Here is a 16,370-nt window from a genome sequence, read left to right on the forward strand (position 1 = left end):
GTAAAGGGACTTAACCAAAGCCCTAAAGCGATTTTAAAACCATAGAGAAGAATCAAAAGTTGGAAAGAAATGTTTTTATCTAGAGTAGTCTTCTTACCCACCGCTGCACCACCTATGTAGGAAGCTGGCTGTTTGTGATCTATATATGATCTGATATACTGTGTAAAGAGTCCTGGGATTCCCTTGCTCGTGGACAGAACTTGCTATGCAATTCCAAAGTGCTCTGTTAGGGGGCAATGTGATTGAACCGCCCTAGGCTTAACACAGGAGTGTAAGACATTTGCAAATACACAATAAATAAATGACAACATGACTTAAGAAAGAGATCCACACTAATTTATAACAAGCATTGGCATAGCCAAAATTTCTCGCCTTTGGGACCTTATACGTGTTTAACCATGCAACGGTTGATGTTGTTGCACCAAGCATATTGTGCTGCATAACTAAATACTTAGAAGGTCCCAAAAGCGAGACCTATTGGCTATGCCAATGCTTGTTTAAGGTTCATGTGAGCCGCTGATGAGTCTTAACAATGAGGTGCAGACCTCTGTTCCCCTGAGAGACTTGACATGTCCTTAAATTATTTCAGTAATGCCAAAGAGTGGATTTTTTTTCTGGTGAAGGAAAACAGATGCACACTTTCTAATTTCAAAGATTAAAATAGCATGGAGCACTCCTAGAAATTCGCTTTTATTAACTATTTGAAGAACATTCCTGCATGAGCTTCGGTTCCAGGTGTTACTTCCTGGGGAAATTATCCTTTAAAATGATTTCCTATGGGAGAATATTCTGGCTGTAAAAGAAAAGGAATGTTATCCATATGTTGGCCTTGAGATACCACCCGAAAAGATCCAGTTCAAGCTTATTTTGGAAGCCAGGATCCTTCAAACCAAAGATGTAAAAGCAACGTTCGAGTCTTTGCATAGCTAAATCAAATATACAGAATGGTAAACAAAAAAAAACTTTAAACTGTTGTCAGAATAATACTCAACGGGTAGTCCGTAGGAAAGCATTATGCTCATACCTCCATCTTCACAAACCAGGACAAGAACATGATCTGCTATGCGGCCAGGGTGGCTGTGCCGATTCCCATTTGAAAATGATGCCTTCGGTAGTCAAAGAATGAACAAGGCTTACTCTCTAAATAGAGATTTTTCAGTTTCTTTAATTTGATACTGTTTGTGCGCCTTTAATTCACAAGCATAGGGGCAAAATTCACAAAGCGAAATGGTCATGTATCCTAGGAGGTCAATCGTAAGTTCAGGATGGCAAGACCCACACCAGATTTTCTGGATTTTCACATACAATAAATGTAAATGCAATGAATCTGAAGGTAACTCGGTTACAGGTTATTTTTAAAAACTGGGATGGATTCAGTCCTCTTGGACCTATGCTGGACACCACGGATTTACTCACTTCATCCTATCATGACCCCTTTCCAGAAACCTGGGAAATGTTCACCTGGAGGCGGCTTGGCAGAGAATTCACTGATATTAGTGGCTCTCCCACGTATGGATTTAAAGCACCTGCTAAAAGTTGGCGCTGTAACAGAGCGATAACTACTTTCATCAGTGTCAGACTTATGGAATATGGATGTATGGAGCGAGCATGAGATCTTGGCGCTTCCCAATTCACATTACAGCGTAACTGGGTGAGAACAAGGCTTCCATCCAGTGTTAATCAAGCAGCAGACAGCATGTTGGTGGCATACAACTCGAGAAATGTTCTCCATTTTTCCTGTCTTAACATCTTGCATGCATTCCACAGTGCATACAAATGTCCTCATCAGACGCAGGCAGCAGCGAGAATGTCATCCTCGTATGGGACTGCAGGGGCTGGCATGCCAAGCAGCCATCTTTAAGAGGGCACAGCTTAAAACACAGTCCCCTCTTCAAAGAACACCCTCTGAGCTGGTCCAGGGGTGCGGGGTGCTGCAGCACCCCAAGATAACCACAAAGAAAATCACTTTCAAAATGAACAATAGAGGACTTTGCACTTTGTCTTGCAACATATAGTGTTTTTCAAAGACAGGGTGTCAAATGTCAGGGGCTTCTTTTCATCCGCTGCTGACTATTCCTTTAACAGTGTTTGTTTTCCTTTCTCGGACTCAAAGTAGAGCATGTTGTATCTTGCACTTCTGCTGGTGCAAAGGAGGGCGAAAGCTTAAGGCTATATGTAGTGTTGCACTGCTTTTTAGCATTGATATAAATAAAAACATTTGTTCGAAACCAAGCTGATCTTTTCAACTATCTAAACAAGCCAAGCCACGAAAGTGAAAGTTAGTGATCGGACGGAGGCAGAGGTAAAAGCAACTTAATGACCGGTGACGGAGGATACACGTGGCCGCTGCGCGCGTGCACGCACGTGCACTCAAGCTTCAGGACAGTAAAACTCTTGTAGGTAGCACTTTGTTTGCCCTTTACTAAAAGACAAGCAAGCAGCGCATGCGCTGCTCTAGCCTCGACCTAAAAATAGCAAGTATTTTTATGTATGTTAAGGCATCTGAGAAAAATCGTTCAGGTTAGTACTTTTTAAATATATATATTATGTTCACTTTAAAAAGTGGACACTGCAATTTCTGAGTTTAGCAATGTTATCATATGGAAAGAACAGCAAGTTCTGCGAACCGGTACAGTACATCGACCTACAAGACCAATCGCCAGGAGTTAAGGTGAGTGGTGGCCAAGGTCTACAGCAGCACCAACAGTACACCACCAGTGGCACTAGGTTGGGCAGGTGCAGGGTGCAAATTCGCATCAGGAGCCCAATGCGCTTCAATGAAGATCGGATTCTGTAAAAAGAAGCTGCAGGCCTGGCTAATAAACCAGTCTGGCTGAACCAGCAAGTGGGCTCAGGCCTTGCGATGCTCGGGGACACCTTTTGGGCCTCTTCTCCAAGGCCCAGGAGTGACGGGTGTCTTTAGGCATCAGGTTTTTCCTTACAGGAGCAGTCACTGTAGAGGGGGCCTGCGTGCAGAGGCAGCAGGCAACATCTCAGTGCTGGAGGGGGGATATCATGATGGACTTGAGCTCTGGAGGGCTGGGGAACCTTGTTGGCACAGTGGCCCACTTCAACTCAGACCGGAGGTGACTGGTGCAGTGGTTGCTTCAGGTGTTGGGATTTGGCGGTTCCAGAGACCTCAGTCTTTTCTTTGGAGTTCCGGCTGAACAGGTCCTCTGTTCACTGGAAGTCTTCAGTCTTTTTTTGAAGACCGGCAGTACTTCCAAACTTTTGGAGTCACAGCTGTAGGATGAGTCTACTTTGTTGCAGTGTTCGATGAGGGCTGCAGGCAGTCCGGTGGGACTGGGGACAAGTCGGGTGCTTTCTTCAGTCTTCTCTGTTTTTGCGGCCCTTTGGTGCCCTCTCTCTTCTTCGGTATTTATTGTCTTCGACTGTCAAACTTTCTTTGCATCTCAAGCTTGCTTTGAGTGCTGCTGCATACAATATGTTGCCTTCAATTCGGTTTTGCTTTAGATTTTATTTAAAAAGCTGGGCATCTTTACTTGCAAAAATAGAATTGTGAATTCTTTAAAACATATGGCATGTGGTTATTTTGTGTGTGTGTTCACTTACTAAACTAAATAATATTAATCATTTGGGTAAATAACGTGCACTTTTATGCTCTATACTGACTCAAACCTAAATCTCACCTTTTGATGACATGCCTCAATTAAGTTTTATATTTTTATGTGGCTTCAAGGCAAGTTCAGATTTTTTAAGGGAATAGAGTTGTGAAAGTCTCATCTTCTCTGAGGGTTGCAGTAGACTTTAAGAAGAGAAATGATGTTCGAGATTTGCTGCTGCCAGCCTTTGTAAGTGCTGACAGATATGAATGTGCTTGCTGAAACTGCTGGCCATGGTAATTGAGAGCCTCCAGCTCTAGATGTAAGTCTTGCCACTCATATTTTTTGTGTTACAGGTTTGATGATCACATCTGCGGCATTATACCATGTTCTCCATTTCTTCCACATTACCATTGATATCCGGAATGTGTGTGTGTTCCTGGCTCCCCTCTTCTCATCCTTCACCACAATAGTCACGTACCACCTGACTAAAGAACTCAAGGTATCACAAAGCCTATATATTTTACTCCTCCTCACCCTAAACTCACTTTCCTTGCTTGCATGTAATTTACCACCAAGATATATTTGTAAAGTGAGAATTTTCTGTGGCTAACTTCTTAAACTTGTGAAACCATTTCCTTTTTCTTGTATCTACTGTTCACTGGAGACTTTGCATCTATAGTTGTATAGGTCCAGAGTCACAAAATTAAATTTACATAAGAAAATCTACTCCTATGGCAATCTAATCTTACAACTTGATGTAAAACTCTGCTCCTTTGCTATTCACAGTTTTACTTGTGGAGATTATACCTAGGTTTAGACTTCCATATCTCCACTCCCTTCTCTAAGGGATTGGAACCTTCTGAAACTGAATATATAAGTGCAAAATGAATATTACTTAACCTTTCATCTGTTGATGGGAATCCCCCCCGCCCACGAGAAAGTATATTTCAGTGTAAAATATTTTGTTTAGTAGAACATTGTTAACTAATAAAATGTAAATGCACATAAACTCCTCCAATTAAATGTGTATTAAATAATTAAATAATTTAAATATATTGAATTAAGAAATATATATTTTGCAATAATGTGAACAAAAATCACCTCACTAATGTTTAGTTTAATGTGTAGCATACTTGTGTAAAAGTTGGGTATACAATGTAAATACTTTTAATTTTTTTTAAAGTAATTTAACAAGTTTCGTGTTTTTCAATTGTCTTCAAATTAAAAAATAAAATTAATCGCTAATCATTCCTAATATTTTATCGCACTAAAATTTATATGCATGTATATATGTGATTTCAAGGTAAACATATTTATTTAGTTTAACATGAATTCCTACGGGATGTTAGTATAAATGCCTGCCTCCAATAATTTCGAAGGAGTAAGTATGTTCTACCTGTGAATGGCAATGTGTGTGTGGTGCGTGATATACTCCAGGGCTGGGCTGGAGTACATTTAAGCATGTTTTGACACACTTAGGACTGTAATACCTTTAAAAGTATGTCTGATTTGTTTATGGTCTATTTTGTTTTTGGATGTTTGTTTTGTATTAGAATCATGACCACTTTACCCCCCCCCCCCCCAACCCCACCCGAAACCTCTCCTTAATACAACCCATTTTTGAGAAAATATTACTAGATTTTTGTAACACTCCCCAGGTCTTCCCACATTTACTACAAATTAGTATCCATACTTTGCCGGGTCTGCACCACAGGAAAGATAGGAGAGGCGGAAATCTCCACCTATAGGTTTGTGCATGGCTTTCTGTGATAAGTAATAGTACATTATGTGCATAAAAATCAAATTATGAATTGGGTCTAACATCCTTAAATATAAAGGGCATGTACCACTTTCTATATCGAGCAGAGCCTCACAGATGTGGAACATCTGTGGTGCTCTGAGATGCCTTGAAACAGCATCACAAAGACTAAGCTGAGGTTCTTCCATAATTCTGAAAGCTGAAATGTAGTTCTGAATGGTTTGCTTTTAAAACTGCACGGGTTTATTCACCTTGTTTTCAGCATGTTTCCTAACATGCATAACAGTTTACCGTGAGTTGAAAAAATGTTCTGTTACTATTATCCTAGCTGTCAGGGCAAGTATATGTGACTGGCGTCTGGCTGTATCTTCTCCAGAACTTATTTTTCTAACTGTAAAATAAAGTCAGATATAGTGTTTAATTATAATAAACTTAATTATGACCTAGAACTTATTGTATTCACTTGAATTAGATCTGTGCTTTGTAAATAACTGTTGTTACCCATCTTCATGGTGCTCAGAGTGGGTTTTGACGGGATTCAAACTTCTTACCTGTGTGTCACACCAGGTGCCGTTATGAAAGACTTGACTCTATGCAGTCATGCTGATTTTAGGTTTTCTTTTTTAAATATAAATAGTAAACTGAGTTCGGGACACCTTTTGACTTATGTAGGGAAACATGTCTTGTAAAGTAATGGTTAGGATTTTAATTTCATTCTGGGGATTTTTTTAAATTGTCTATAGGAAAATGTTTAATTTTTATTACATGTTGTAGCACTATGGAGCAACCTAAATATAAATATTTGCAAAGTAGACAATTGCTGGATAGGGTATTTGCCGATAAACATGTTAACTACTTGGCATACCAACACAAATTTACGTAGTACTGTATTTTAGATAAATTATGATTTAAGTAGTTAAAGTGAGCAGTTGATGACTAGTGGCACATCAAATTTGATCTTTATTAATAAATACGCAGGTTCAACTTTCTGTGATGCTATGAAATTGGAGCAGAATTCTGGTGCAAAAATAGAGAACAAAATTGATTAAATGTCCCTGGGTCTTTCGCACATATGAGGGATTATGACCTGGTGTATTCCATATCATTAAAGTACACCTATATGAGTAGCTAGTCCATTACAGCTGGGATGAGAGTATCTTCACCTTCAAGCAATTCCTTTTCAGGTGCAGCACATACTACAAAGTAAACCGCTGTTAGTTGGGATAGGTGTGGTCCACTCTGACACATAAGGAACATGTGCAGGATGGGCAGCAGCAGTACAAGATCAAGAGAAGACCTGTAGCATGGGCAGCAGAAAGCCAAGTCTCTTGGCAGGGGCTACCCTCTGACATCCTCGTCCAAGAGTGTATTCATGTGGGTGTGGGTAACAAGAGTCTATGGGCCTCTTCATTTCCTTGTCAGTTTGCAGTAGAGAGAAGGTGGAAAAGCGTTTTACTCTAGGATGCTCCTGCCCGAATAGTGCATGCCAGGAACACAATGTTGAAGGCTTGGTCACATCTGACAGCTGCAGTGCTTTACGTCTTGCCCTCACTCTACCTGGCCTGGGGAAGTCTCTGGCTTTTATGCATAGTGGATACTTGTAGAAGAAATCCATACTGATATAACAGGGGCGGCTCTAGGCTCATGGTGGCCCTGGGCAGGGAGCGTAGGTAGGGGGCCCCGGAAGAGGTGGTCCAGGAGGGGCGGGGTGGAGAGGCCAGAGAAAGGAGGGGGGGTCAGGGTGTTTGTAAGTGGAACAGAGCCGGTGGCCGCCAAATCCCTGCCAGGGGCCGCCACTCAAATATGTATCCATCCTCAGTGGATTATTATATTAAGTATATATATTGGCGTGGTGGCTCTGGGGTTTGGTGGTCCTGTGCAGGTGCACAGCTTGCACATGCCTAAGGCCGCCCCTGGATATAAAGGTTTCAGCAGTTTGTTGGACACATTTTGATGAGAAAAAACAAGCTGCGAAGTAGATTTGCCACATCTGTAAGAATTAATTCTTACCTAATTCAGAAATTAAACATTATTCTGGTACGTGACTGTCTGCAACTTGTGTCGTTATGGTCAGGTGTGTATCTCGATATATTCCAGAAGTGATATTTTATTTATGAATGAAGTAATACACTGTGGTGCGTTAGCCAATCTAATCATCTTTTCTTCTTCAATACTTCTAGTGGCTCTTTATCTCATTGGCCACTTTAATCAGTGTTTTCCTTACAGTTTCCAAGTTCAGGGAATGAGATCCATTGTCTGTCTGTATATGTTTTAAAGGAACAAGATCTGATTTAATGCAACCCTTGCATTTTCTTTCCTGTAGGATGCAGGTGCAGGTCTTTTAGCAGCTGCCATGATTGCCGTAGTGCCAGGTTACATCTCCAGATCTGTCGCTGGCTCCTATGATAATGAAGGTGAGTGATCGAACCAGCACACCTCACTTCTGAATACAGAAATGTGGGCTTGGATATGAGAGGGTCATAATGTATGAGCTTGCATGTATTTGGCATGGATGCCCAACCAGCTGTGACATAATTCTGAAGTATTGACCAGCTCAAATATGTGATTATGGCACACAAGTCAAAATTCACGTAGATTATTTTATGTTATTTGGCTTTTCCAATGATTTTGTGGCCCTAATTAGAAGTAACAAAATCTTCCAAAAAAAGGACTATAGTAGGTATTGAAAAGGCTGAACACTGTAATATGTTCTAGGTCACAGGGGAAAGGAAGGAAATTCCACATGTTGGGAGCCAGTGTAGCATATCGGTACTCTCACCGTTCTATCTGAGATTCAATATAAGGTTGCAGAAGATGATGGAAGGAGTTGAATAAAAAAAATAGGGAAATGCCCACGTACAGCTCTATAGATGATGAACAAAACCTAGAAGGCGTCTCAATCCTTAATGGGCAGCCAGTGGAGATAGTGGCGGCTCAACTAGTACTTGACCTGCTCCATGCATCTTTTGAAAAGATTTGCTAACAATTTGGTGTCATCAGCACACCTGTAGAAGCAGATGCTAAAGTAGTACAAGCTTGGACAGAGACTGAACATTATGCTAAAGAGCAAGTGGAACAGTAAAAATCCATGTAGCGCTGCAACTAAAAAAAACAAAGAAAGCATAATTGATGGACCAGATAGAGTGAAAAGACTACATCCATGTCCGGTCTTGGCCTTCAAGGTCACTCACCATTAACACCTTGGCTGCTGTGGTCATTTTTCCCCTGTGCTGGAAAACTCTTGTTTCCATATATTCATGACGAGCTCAGCTCGTCATCAGCACACGACCACCGTGGCTGATGACGAGCTGAGCTCGTCATCAGCATCGAAGGGGTTAATAGGCATGTCAGTGTTATGATGCCCACTTTGCTAGGGTCCACCTCCTCCCTCAAGTTATCCCTTACAGCCAGAAGAAACCCCTTTCTGCTTCAACCAGGTCAGAATTCTGTTTGAGAGTTGCTATAGAAGCAACTAAGTTGTTTAGCTACATACCTCTCACAGTGACAGGGAGAAGTGAGATAGGGAGATAGATAGCTAGTATTGGAATTAGACTTCTTTTTTTTTTTTTTTTTTTAAATAGACAAGCTCTTTATTACATTGATTGATGTCAAACTTTACATTTACACAAATTGCAATCCCCATTGAAGCATGAGCCTCGAACGCAAATGTGGTTTACTTTTCAAGGCTCATTGGTTTAATCTTTGCAGTCTCTTTTCCTCACACATGATCGGGGTTATGATTTTCCATGATTAAACATATCTTCATTTAAACTTTTGACTTTCGTCTACTTCTTATTCTGGGGTTGGGCTGCCAGGTAGAGGGCCACATGACTGTAGACCGTGCCGCCAAGAGCCAACACCATAGTTATCCGGTAGAGCAATTTATCTGCATATCCCCCTTTGAGGTGAACTGGCAAACCATCTGGTTTCTGGAAGAGTTTCTGTAAATCCCGCACTGTGTTTCTTCCCATAAATGTTGCATCCGGGGGAGAGCTGTGGCCCCCTGCTACTCCGGTTGTACCACCGAATATCAGTGGTGCTGGCTCTGCTGGAATGCCAGGCTTCAGTCCCGAATTTAAAGGCTGCTTGGGAGCAAGTGTGGGCTTTAATTGCTGGAGTTTCTAGAAGCTTCTTGATGACAATGAATTATTCTTTCTGCGGGAAATATGCTGAGCGAGCCGAGGAGCCCGCCAGCTTCTGAGTTATCCCGCTGAATTTGTAATACATTTCTGCAGCTGTGCAAGAACAGTTGCGGATGCTCGCTGTGACAGAATTGCCTGGGCTCTTAGAGTATTAGGGCTTAACACCCCCTTTGGTAAAATGAGTCACTGACTTGCTATCGGAGAAGGATCTGTATGATCAGCTCTGCTTATTGAGCAACAAAAATTCCTAGAGCTTGTGGAATTGATATCACACACGTTTGAGCCCCACAGCAACATCGTAGTTGTTGCTGAGTCGATGAAAGGTACAGGACTTAAGAGACACATGTTTATGTTTATGAGATTTTTATTGCGCACAAATACCCGAGGGTGTCTCGGCACATATCGGACTTCTGAGGTGAAAAGCTAACCGAAGTATCATTGGTTGAATAACCAAGTTTTCAGGAGTTTACGAAAAATGATAAGGATAGGCAGGGCTCGACAAATCTGAAAAATTGTACTAGTCCTGCAGGTCTAGTAACTTGGAAAATCCCCTCGACCCAACTGCAACCTACTTGACCTCTGTCTTTGAAAACAGAGCAAAAGTGACAAGTTAACAAGATTTAAAGGCATCTTTATTGCTTAGTTCCTTTGTGAGCAATAAAAATGCCTTTAAATCTTGTTATCTTGTCACTTTTGCTCCGTTTTCAAAGGCAGAGGAAAAAAGTTAGTTTGTTTCCTACTCGCCAGAAAGGGCGAGTAGGAGCTAAAAATAGCTCGCCCTCATCCATTCTCCCTCGCAAATGCGAGCGGGCGAGTGGATTTGTCGAGCCCTGATAGGGCTGGTTTTGATGTACAAAGGAAGAGTATTCCACACCCTGGGGGTTGCCACTAAGAAGCGTCTGTCACCCCAACCGGTGGTTCTGGTGCGTGGGACGGGAAGGAGGTGGGTGGAAGCTGAACGAAGCGATCTTGGAGGAGATTAGATCCGGAAAGCATCCTTAAGGAACCTAGGTCCTGAGTCATGGATGGCCTTATAGGCGATGCATAGTGCCTTAAATTTTATCCGGCTTTTGACTCTGAGCCAGTGCAGGTGACGAATAGCCATCAAGGTAGAGCGGCGGCTAGGGATGTATAGCAAAACTCTGGCCGCTGCATTTTGCACCGATTGCAGTTTAGTTAGGATTTGTTGTTGCGTTCCGAGGAGGAGGGCGTTGCCGTAATCCAATTTAGAGAAAATGAGGGTGGTGATCAAGGTTTTCCCTGCCCCAGAGGGGAGATATGGCAACAACTTTTTGATTTTTCTAAGGGTGAAGAAGGACAATGAGACCACCGTGTTGACGTGATGTTTAAATAGCAGCTTCTCATCGAGGTTCTCATCGAGGTTTCTGACCTTGGCAACCTAGGTGGGAGGTGGACTCATTTCAGTTGGCCACCAGATGGAAGACCATTCTGGGGAAAGGTTGCGCATGTGATCCTCAAATGCGCACACCTACATTGGTGGAGTGGAAACAAGCGAAGACCCATAGTAAAAAGATTCATGTTTCTAAAAGGAATTGACCCAGGAGGTAAGCCTTTGGGTGAGCACTCTTGCAATTAGAGATAGGATTTTGTTTTATGTGGAAAGACATGGCAGTTGTATGAAATTGGGTTACTAGTGGGGGAAAGCGGGATGAGACCCTACTCAAGTAATAACCACAATCCTTGTCAGGGCGAAGTCCCAAGAAGGATGGAGGTCTAATCTTTCTTCTCAGCACGCAGGGCAGCAGAGTGTCAGTTCTTCTGGTAACAAAGCAGCACAGAAGTCCTTCTGCAGTATCCACAGGTCCAGGAGTGTACTGAAGAGTTGGCGTCTGAGGTTCAATATTTATACCTGGTACTTCCTTTGATGTGGGGGAAGCTTCTAGAGGTTTCCCTTTTAGTGTGCACAGGTTTCTCGCCTCCCCTGTTCTGGCTCCAGACTAACTACATGCTGTATGGAATCCTTTGTGTGAAGGCAGAACACAGACTATTCAGGTGTAAGTTGGAATGCGCCTAACTTTGCTCTCCCATCGTGACAGTGATGGCTCATCCAGGTCTACCTAAGCACTTTGTTGTGTGTAGCGGCCTAAGCGGAATACACAAAGGCCAACTACCAACTATACCCAGTCATGTGACTGAGAGGCAGGTTGCAAGATCTGAATGGCTAGGGCAAGAAAATGTGCAATACATAGAAACCTAGGGGTCTAATAGAAAAGTCTGTGCGATATTCTCAAATATACTAACTTTCAGGCCTGACTAGTGCCGGACAGTGTGCCCTAGAAAGTCTAGTTTATGTCTCGAGTGGTCTAATGCATGGGTTCTCCGCTATAAACTAGACTTTCTAGGGCACACTGTCCGGCACTAGTCAGGCCTGGAAGTTAGTATATTTGAGAATATCGCACAGACTTTTCTATTAGACCCCTAGGTTTCTATGTATTGCACATCTTGTGTTTTTGGGGACAATAACCTTGGCAGGTCTTTAAATTCCCTTGGACCCTCCTCTCACCTTCTGGTTAGATATAGGGCAAGAAAATGCCAACTTTCGAAAAGTGGCATTTACAATATTGTAGTTCAGAATACAACTTTACCATAAAAGAGGATTATTCATTAAAATTCCAAAGACACCAAACATGACCTATTTATCTGCTTCCATTTGGAAGTTAACAGTGTATGAAGTGTAGTAAGGTAACTCCACTGTTATTCTATGGGAGAAGCACGCCTAGCAGTATTGAAAAACACATGTAATACCTTATACCCTGCCCTGTGGGCTGTTTTGCCCCTACCTAGGGGTACATTATATGTATTAAAAAATCAGGTTTGAGCTTGGCAAATGACAGTTTAAAACTGCACACAGACTGCAATGGCAGGCCTGAAACCTGTTTAAATGGCTTCTTAAATGGGTAGCTCTATCAGTGCTGCAGGCCTACTAGTAGCATTTAAGTTACAGGCCCTGGGCACATATAGTACGACTTATGAGTACATTAAATATGCCAATTGGGGATAATCCAATGGTACCATGTTTTAATGAAGTGAGCACACACACACTTTAACACTGGTTAGCAAAAAGTGTGGGGGAAGAACACCCTATGGTTGACAAGTCTTAACTATAGCAATATAAGATTTCTTATTTTTTGATTTATTTGAGTATTTTTGAATGGTAATGTACAGCGTTGTCTTTGAAAATAGTTATAAAATGAGATATAAATTACTAATGAAGAAAGTGCTTTCTGTTAGTCTTAATTTTGTCTGGATGGCCTTTGGTACAAAATGCTTCTTTTGTTGAGATGACCGCTCTTGCCTCCTATACTTGATGTTTATAAATCTTAATTTGTGTTTGTTTAGGGATTGCTATTTTCTGCATGCTTCTTACCTACTACATGTGGATCAAATCTGTGAAGACTGGCTCCATCTACTGGGGAGCCATGTGTGCTCTAGCATATTTTTACATGGTAAATTATTTATTTTCTTGTTTCACTCTACACATGCCTTGTTCGAACAAAACGTTGTGTTCTTTTGTGTCAGTGATGGTACTGAAAGCATATTGTTTGCAACAGGTTTATGAATCTCTTCCATTTTATGTTGCAAGTTCACAATTGAATTTCGTTTAGTCCAGTTAGTGATGTTCAGCGTGTCAATTATATTAAATTCTGCCATTAGTCATCCCTGATAAGTTTGCTGTAATAACAAATCGGCTGTGGGCTACATTAGACCCTGAAGTTGCCATCTACGAATTATCTAATCATAAGAAAACACTTGGTATACAACCAGCCAGTTCTTCCAAGTAATGGATTTGGCAATTCTAGTACTCTCCGGGTTTGCCGAAGAGAAAGAATGTTTGCTCAGTCTCAAAGTATGTGTCACATGCACGTTGCCTTTTGTCAGATCATTTTGGGACTGATTCGAATTTCTATATGAATATTAAAAAAAAAATCTCTTCACTAGGTCTCCTCCTGGGGTGGCTACGTGTTTCTTATTAACCTGATTCCCCTGCATGTGCTAGTGCTGATGCTGACTGGAAGATTTTCACACAGGATCTACGTTGCATATTGCACAGTTTACTGCTTGGGCACCATCCTGTCAATGCAGATCTCTTTTGTTGGATTTCAGGTAAGGAGAGGTCAATGCATTTAAAGATTTGTTTCTGCAATGGCATGAACATTCAGAGCTGCTTGAACTTGACTAGTCCATATCACTTAAATTGCAGTCCAAATCCTGAGTCGCTGCAAAATGTGAATCCGTTGTATTGTAACTGTGATCTCGTATTTTGAGAACCCTTGCAGTAAGCAAAAGGATCAGTTGCAGCACTAGAGCATGTTTTACTTTATGCAATTTATGGCAGAGTACCATAGATATGGTTACAAACTGTTGGTCTAAAAACAAATCACTCTCTAAAAGACGATTCTACTTGAACAACCGTTTGCACATGTCATTTTGCAAATTAATATTGCTGTGGGGAAATGTGTTGCAGATGAGATGTGCACACCTGTGTGTAAATATCTGGATAGCCTTCGGTTTTTTGTTTTTACTTTCATGTTGCTTTTTAAGTGTTTTACCCATTTCAGGGCTGGTTTAATCTAAATATTACTGCTTTATCATTGATTAGTAACTCGCTTTCCTTTATCCAAATTTGAATTCCACAAAAATGTTCTTCAAGAAATACAAATTTTGTTATCAACATGTATTACTCAGCACGCACTCATGTTCTTCATTTCCCCTCATCCATACTCCGTCACCAACCATTCCCCTTCATGCATTCCATGACGTTGACTAGAACATGACAGAACATAGTATGCCACAGTTGTTGAAGCGAAGTATCACAATGGTAGACTAAGAATCTATGTATCTTTATACCACCATGCCATACACCGTGTTCTCTGGCTGAAATTGGAAGACTCCATTTAGTTTGAAAATTAATTATTGATCCATAACTGCCCTTGCAACTTGAAACCCTACTAACTGCAAGCTGTCTCTTCTGCAAACATGGAACTCTACTGACCAATGTGTACTTCCCAGTTTGTTTCTGTAATTCAGTCTAGAAGTTTGCTTCTGATCCTATTTAATATAGCAATTGTGAAGCACCCTACCATTTAGATTAGACATTCCATGCTTGCATATGTGACCTACTTAGCTTTCTGTTTAAACTTTGACTTTCCCGCACTCCAACCCCAGTTTTTAGGTCTCGCCTGAGCCAATGCGCCCCCACATCACTCTGGGACACCACCACATTACTCTGGGACACCACCACATCACTCTGGGACACCACTCAGGGGCACCACCACATCACTCTGGGACACCACTCTGGGGCAGCACCACATCACTCTGGGACACCACCACATCACTCTGGGACACCACCACATCACTCTGGGACACCACCACATCACTCTGGGACACCGCCACATCACTCTGGGACACCGCCACATCACTCTGGGACACCGCCACATCACTCTGGGACACCGCCACATCACTCTGGGACACCGCCACATCACATCACTCTGGGACACCGCCACATCACATCACATCACTCTGGGACACCGCCACATCACATCACATCACTCTGGGACACCGCCACATCACATCACTCTGGGACACCGCCACATCACATCACTCTGGGACACCACCACATCACATCACTCTGGGACACCACCACATCACATCACTCTGGGACACCACCACACCACATCACATCACTCTCACTCTGACTCTGGGACACCACCACATCACATCACTCTGACTCTGGGACACCACCACATCACATCACTCTGACTCTGGGACACCACCACATCACATCACTCTGACTCTGGGACACCACCACACCACATCACATCACTCTGGGACACCACAACCACCACATCACTCTGGGACACCACCACCACCACCACATCACTCTGGGACACCACCACCACCACATCACTCTGGGACACCACCACCACCACCACATCACTCTGGGACACCACCACCACATCACTCAATCACTCAGTACAACCACATCATCACTCCGCACCACAACAGCACTGTCCTTGCTTGCTACCAACAAGCATTGCCATAGCCAATAGGACTCACATTAGGAAAGTGTAAGCTATTGGTTTTGTGAATAACAATGCTATTAATTTATATATTTTCAAAGCCAACACATATTAAAAAAAAGTGTCATTTACAATACCAATAGTTCACACTTTCCTAATGTGAGACCTATTGCATTGCAAATGCATGTTTCAGCAGGTAATTGACAGTTCAGCAGCTAGATGCATTTCTCAGAGAACACCGTTTGCATTTTTCTACTTGTCTTTTCCTTTTTCAATGTTGATGCTTGATGAATAATACACAAGCACCACTGTATTTAATGGTTTGTGTCTAGTCTGATTTTGAATCCTTATTATTAATCCTCTTTTTTTAATTGCTTCATTTAATAGTAATTGTGCCTTGATTTTACTCTTCTGGGTGTTCTTTATGTATTCAGTGTAAATCTTACTTGCAGCTATTTTGTGAAATAGCATCCGTCAGTGGTAAATGCTCTTCATTATTTTTTGTATAGATTTTTAACATGTTCCTTTAATGTTTGTCGACTATTTGGCTTTCATACTTGTATAAATAGGAATGTTACAAAGATTAGCGAATCTAAATCTCACAGGACTTGCAAATTGTGAAATAATGCTTTTGCAGAAATGTTTTTTTTTTGTTTTGTTTCTTCAACGTGCTTCCAAACCCAAGCTGCACCTTTATAGCCATTCCTTTGACAATATTGTTCATTCTAGGTACCTAACCTCTTGCTCGCACCATAGATGTGTGAATTTAGCATATCATTGAATAAGCGCACTCTGATAAAACTACAGCACCTCGGTGGGGTGGAAATATTACTTAGAACAAATACTTGACTGGCGTGCGAAA

General features: G+C 41.8%; 1 protein-coding gene and 1 pseudogene across 2 annotated transcripts in view; one reads left to right on the top strand and one right to left on the bottom strand.

The window, feature by feature from the left end:
• LOC147732864 (dolichyl-diphosphooligosaccharide--protein glycosyltransferase subunit STT3A) overlaps positions 1 to 16,370 on the top strand; it is a 163,708-nt gene that overhangs the window by 64,660 nt on the left and 82,678 nt on the right. For both annotated transcript variants that reach the window (XM_086957405.1, XM_086957406.1), the window contains exons 5-8: positions 3,920 to 4,065; positions 7,649 to 7,739; positions 12,828 to 12,934; positions 13,428 to 13,592. In XM_086957405.1, coding sequence (XP_086813531.1) covers positions 3,920 to 4,065; positions 7,649 to 7,739; positions 12,828 to 12,934; positions 13,428 to 13,592 — 509 coding nt within the window. The remainder of the gene's footprint in view (positions 1 to 3,919; positions 4,066 to 7,648; positions 7,740 to 12,827; positions 12,935 to 13,427; positions 13,593 to 16,370) is intronic.
• Positions 9,069 to 9,552, bottom strand: LOC147732865 (cytochrome c oxidase subunit 7A2-like, mitochondrial; annotated as a pseudogene).

This window comes from Lissotriton vulgaris, chromosome 2_1, assembly GCF_964263255.1.
Source record: "Lissotriton vulgaris chromosome 2_1, aLisVul1.2, whole genome shotgun sequence".
Lineage (NCBI taxonomy): Eukaryota > Metazoa > Chordata > Amphibia > Caudata > Salamandridae > Lissotriton > Lissotriton vulgaris.